Source organism: Cibotium barometz, chromosome 11 (genome assembly GCF_041138505.1).
Source record: "Cibotium barometz isolate CiBa-2024 chromosome 11, ASM4113850v1, whole genome shotgun sequence".
Classification (NCBI taxonomy): domain Eukaryota; kingdom Viridiplantae; phylum Streptophyta; class Polypodiopsida; order Cyatheales; family Cibotiaceae; genus Cibotium; species Cibotium barometz.
This window is the reverse complement of record NC_141056.1, coordinates 33226455-33231758: the sequence shown is the minus strand read 5'-3', so window position 1 is coordinate 33231758 and position 5304 is coordinate 33226455. Positions and strand designations below refer to the sequence as shown.

General features: G+C 39.4%; 1 protein-coding gene across 2 annotated transcripts; it reads right to left on the bottom strand.

The window, feature by feature from the left end:
* Positions 1 to 1650: 1650 nt before the first annotated feature.
* On the bottom strand, positions 1651 to 4589 carry LOC147634077 (putative indole-3-pyruvate monooxygenase YUCCA5). 2 transcript variants are annotated; one of them, XR_015266974.1, is made up of 4 exons: positions 3113 to 4589; positions 2306 to 2559; positions 2041 to 2163; positions 1651 to 1926 (listed from the first exon to the last, which is right to left on the bottom strand). XR_015266974.1 is itself a non-coding variant. In XM_086805182.1 (4 exons), the coding sequence occupies exons 1-4, from the start codon at positions 3788 to 3790 to the stop codon at positions 1756 to 1758; spliced, it is 1221 nt and encodes a 406-aa protein (XP_086661308.1). In that variant the 5' UTR covers positions 3791 to 4584; the 3' UTR covers positions 1651 to 1755. The 2 variants fall into 2 exon arrangements, 1 of the variants encoding a protein (XP_086661308.1); XM_086805182.1 differs by having other exon boundaries at positions 2311 to 2559; positions 3113 to 4584.
* Positions 4590 to 5304: the final 715 nt, after the last annotated feature.

Genomic DNA, 5304 nt, shown 5'->3' with positions numbered 1-5304 from the left:
CAAAAAGTAAGAGAGAGAGAGTATGAGAATATTCCCTTTAAAAGTGAAACTAGGGGGGTATGGCTGATGTGGCAAGGCAAAAAATAGAGGTCATCATAGCCTTTGTCTCCCTTAAGCCTAGCTTTTTAAGCTCTAATCCCTTAAAATTAGGAATCCTTTTTGGGTCCAAAAAATTCCTAATGTCCTTGTTATTGTGTCTAATCTTACTCAAATTTTATCCATGAAATGTCCATTAGCATCCTAGATACACCACCACAATTAACCTAGGAGAAAATTATTATTTTTTAGTGGTGAGCTTTCAAAAAGAAATTTCATTGTTGAGAAGATGAATCCATGCTTATCCTTTGACCATTGCTTATCCTTTTACCATTGATTTGCTCGCGGCCATTGCTTTTTTAAATAGTTGAAAATTCAACCCAAAATGTTGCATGATGTAACTCATTGCTCTTTATTGACCTTTGACTAGTGTGGACTAACAAAGATTCAAACAGAAATCCACTCTTCTATGGTTCTTATACTCAATGTAGAATATCAAACCCTCATTAAACACAGAGTGATAGCCTGGAATTCTAGATGCATTGGGTGTAACAGACATAGGATGGACACATAAGAATGTGATTTGCTTCATTGAGATCAATTATGTGTGATAATTGATAGGCCTCCCTTATGGCATCCAACTCTTATCTTATCTCCACAAGTAATCTATGGATGAAACACCATGGTACACCTTAGAAATTATCAATGTGTATGGTGTTAAGTAACTTAGTATTTTGATAAACCCCTGCTCTATTAGCATGATAAAGTGGTCTCTATATATACTCATTTTTTATTTGAGCATGTTAGGTTGAATCCATGATTCCTATGGATGTAATGTAATGTTTCTTTTCCAATATGATTGCATGTGAACATGTTTGGTGGAAAGACGGTATTAAATCCAAAGGAAGTCCATGAGATGTCATCTAACATTTAGTTTCACCAAGTGTTTTCCTAAGCACACCCCTTAATCCCCCCCCCACACACACACACTCCTGCACTAATTCCCAACTATATGCAAGGTGCATTCATGTGGAGAACAAGGCCACCTTTCTCGAATCCCTTTCTTCAACTCTAAATAATTTCTTATCTCCATTCTATTTTGTAACTTATTACACAAATATGGCAAATAACAATATTTTTATACTATGCTTTGCATATGGGTACTTTTTCTCTTTATTAAGTGCAAATGAAAATAACTGTCCTTTTTTGTACGTGTCCTTCACTAATTTTTGTTTCAAGGTGTTGGTATAAAATTATGGATGAGAGTAGACAAAGGTTGAGTATTTCTCATCTATAGACTTCCAAGGCCTAGGCTATTTCATGCTTTTAGGGACAAACATTTGAATTCATGATTGTGTATGACATGACATAACAAGACACTATTTGTATGTGTTTTTTAAAATCATGAAGTACACACAATAACAATGTTCTCACATCAAGTTGAGCAATAAGAAAGATAAGAGTAGAATATATAAAAAAGTAATATCTAACTACAAAGTGGTATTGTGATGGTTATGTGTGGAGCATGAGTCCAAGAGAGTAATGTCATCTCATTGTCAGTTAGCCCTATAAAAAGCTATAGAAGAGAAACAAAGTAGTTAAATGAATAAATTATAACAGAAAGTGTCTTAAATTATATTGCTGTGGCTTGAAATGTGCAATGTGTTATACATTGATGTAGCATTGGTTAGCACAATGGTTCTACAAAAATTTATTATGCTAGTGATTAAACTCTAGTTGGATATCTTGGGCTATGAGTTGGGCATCTGATTTTGTTCCAACTAGTCCCCTCCCAGACATTCCCACCACGTAGAGGCCCTTCTTCCCTTTCCATCCACCAATGCAAGGGGCATTTGGAAGTCCATCAGGTGTGAATTGATCATCCTCGCCCTATGTACAAGATAGAACCACATCACTTCCAAAAAAAGAAAGAAAAAAAAGAAGAAGAAGAAAAAAGCACCCCTAGCTTCCCTTTTCTTCTTTGGGGTATTATAAGCTACTCACAGCCATCCAATCCTTCACATTGCTTCTATAGCCGGTGGCCAAGATAACGGCATCAAACTCCTCAGTTACGCCATTACAAAATTGAGCACCATTGGGTGTAAAACTTTCAACTGCAGGGTAAACCTGAAAAAACAAAACAAGCTGCAACAATCGGACATCTGCTAAACACCATGCTTCTAAAGTACATGCATCTCATTATGCTACTTTGAAATTAGAAACTGGTTAAATAATTCAGTTATTGTAACCTAATTAATATTGGGTTTACCTCACCTTGATGCGACCACTCTTGACTAGGCAAAGAGTGCCTATATCTAGCACAGGGGTCCTCCTCATCCTGTTTTTGTAGGCAATTGGCCCCTCTTTAGGTCTGGGTAAGCCGCATTTGGCCGTATTTTTCCACTTGCACCATGCAGAGAATAGCAGAAGACGATCTGCAAACCACACTGGGAACACCTTAAGCAACGCTAAGATTATAGCGAACGTAGACTCGCCCAATATCTCTTGAGGTAGCACATGAACCTGCCAGATTCATGTAATAACACAACTTAGATTATCATATCAATTCAATCAACAACATTTAAACAAGTTTAAATCAGTCCTAATTTCTCAAAGCAACCCACCTAATTATATGCAACCTCATCAAACCAGCATTTTAATCACATACAACTGGGCCTTAAGAGGCACACAACCTGTATATTACTGGTCCTTAGGAAGCACACAACCTGTACATCATTCTGTCATGTAAACATGACAGATCAAAAGCCCAAGCCAAATTAGGGTCATGTGTACCCTAGCGTTGTGGGCTTGTCACAGGCTCGGGAAAGGGAGGTCCTGAGTTCAAATCCTCTCATGCCCTTGTAGCCAATTTGCCTATGATTAGCAAATTGGAAAAAACAAAAAAACTAGAGAAGGATCTACTCATGACAAGGGAGAAAAAGAAAAAAGAAAAGAAAAGAAAAGAGAGCGTATAGAATCTCAAAATCAATCACGTAATAAGCTTAATTGTTGTGTCATTAGTAATACTAGTACATGATTAATAGCAAAACATCACTCTAATAATACTTCCACTTACCGAATTGCGCACCACTATCGAAGGCTTTGCATCAGATTTGATAAGATCAAGAGCAATCTCCATGCCGGAGTTGCCACATCCAATCACAAGTACCTTCTTTCCCTCATACTCCAATGCATTTTTATACATGCAAGAGTGGCAGATTTTGCCTCGGAAAGTCTTTTCCAGATTAGTAATCTCAGGCGTAACAGCCTCAGCATTCTCACCGGAAGCGACAATAAGCCAGTGGCCAGCATACTCTCTCACTTCATTCTTTGTATCCTTGGAAGTCCCCAGGGTTAACACTCTCCATAGCCCGGACCTTTCGTCAAACCTTGCACTTGTGACTCGTTCATTAAATCTAGGTTTAATGTTAAACTCTTTAGCATAATTCTCGAGGTATTCGAGGAATTGAGCACCGGATAAGTAAGTGGGGTAATGCTGGGGGATGGGCGAGAAGGGGAGGTCACAGTACTTTTTGGGGAGGTGGAGGTGGATTCTATCATATGTGTTGTATTTCCAAAGGGGTGCAATGCAATCTGATCTTTCAAGGATTAAGCTAGGGATTTTGAATCTCCTCAAACAAGCTGCAACGGCTAGTCCAGAAGGGCCAGCGCCTATGATAATCGGGCCGCTTGCAAAGCACAGAGAGTTGCGGGGCACCTCATCCCACAACTCCAACCCCATGAAGGGAGGCATATAAGTTACAGAGACCACCAAAATCAAAACTAATCCAGAGGCCACTGCACCTAATTAGCCTAAACTTTTGGCTTGCGCGGCAGAATTTTACAGATAATTAGCAGGGTTTACGGCCAATTACACCCTAGGTTAATCAACTTTGTGCCATGATCTGCAGCAAGGACGTGGTGCGCGCGGTCAGTAGGAAATTAAAGGAGCAAAACTAGCTGCTGTCTAAGTAAGCAAGCATCATGCACTTAATACTTCAGTGGAATGATGAGCTTATGAGCATATATATGGCTTTGTGCTTGGTCAGTGTGGAGTTACATGCAAAGAGCAAGGTGATTAACTTTGTGCCATGATCTGCAGCAAGGTGGTGCGCGCGGTCAATAGGAAATTAAAGCAGCAAAACTAGCTGCTGTCTAAGTGAGCAAGCATCATATTGCACTTAATAATTCAGTAGAATGATGAGCTTATGGGCATATACATGGCTTTATGCTTGTTCAGTGTGGAGCTACATGCAAAGACCAAGGTGATAAGAGTGCTACAGCTATGGCGGCTTTATATTGTATGTTCAGTGTGAGCTACATGCAAAGAGCGAGGTGAAATGAGAAGCAGAAGTTGTGGGCTTATATTATGCCGCGCCCAACAGCATGCGTCCAGAAGAAGCGATTCGGTGTTTATAGATGAAGATTGTGGGAGAAAAATTATATTTGCTGCCTTCATGAGAAGAATAGACTGGCCGGCCAAGTTTCAAAGTATAATAAGCATGAGAAGGACAAGTCTCTCTTCATTTGCTGATGAGTCCAGCAAGGAGATGGAGGGGCAACAACAACACAGAAGAAAGCAACAAAGTAGACCGCACAGTTGTGTATATATTAAGGTTGATCATTATGAAAGTGCCAAGCTATGCTCTAGCTAGGACCATAGCTACAGTTATACTATGAAAGGTAGTATATGCTAAAAATGTGAGGAGCTATATACGTTATGGCTATGTTGGGCTCCTTTGAAAGGAAGGTTTGTCCTACGGCCCTCCTAACGAGAGAGAGCACGCTAATATTTCGAGGTAGAACACATGCTACGAAATTATGGTTAGCGTGAGAAGAAAGTATAAGGTCAATACCCCCCCCCCCCCCCCCCCCAAAAAAAGCTATATTTTTTTTTGGGGAAATATATATTATTTTTTAAGAACTAGTCATCGACAGTTATATCCAAGACTCCAATACATCACTTGCTAAACTCCCACCACTTCAGTGTTTAACCAGTGTAACAAGTTACATATCAGCTTGCTATATTTCACTAAACCTTTCAATTTTGAAAGGCAAGGGTGCTCGTCAAAAATCAAGCCCATATGTAAGTAAGTGAGTGAGTGTGCTTGTTTGTGTGTGTGTGTGTGTGTGTGTGTGTGTGTGTGTGTGTGTGTGAGAGAGAGAGAGAGAGAGAGAGAGAGCTATTACAAATGATGTAGGACTAATTCGAACATGGATATGAAGAAGAGTGTGAATTAGGGCTAAAATACAAATAAAGCTAGTAAA

Excerpts from the sequence above, each read along its gene's own strand:
- LOC147634077 (XM_086805182.1), bottom strand. The coding sequence starts at position 3,790 with ATGCCTCCCTTCATGGGGTTGGAGTTGTGGGATGAGGTGCCCCGCAAC. Across the intron at positions 2,164-2,310 it reads TCAAGAGTGGTCGCATCAAG|GTTTACCCTGCAGTTGAAAG; the intron begins GTGAGGTAAACC and ends TTGTTTTTTCAG. Across the intron at positions 1,927-2,040 it reads ATGTGAAGGATTGGATGGCT|GGCGAGGATGATCAATTCAC; the intron begins GTGAGTAGCTTA and ends TCTTGTACATAG.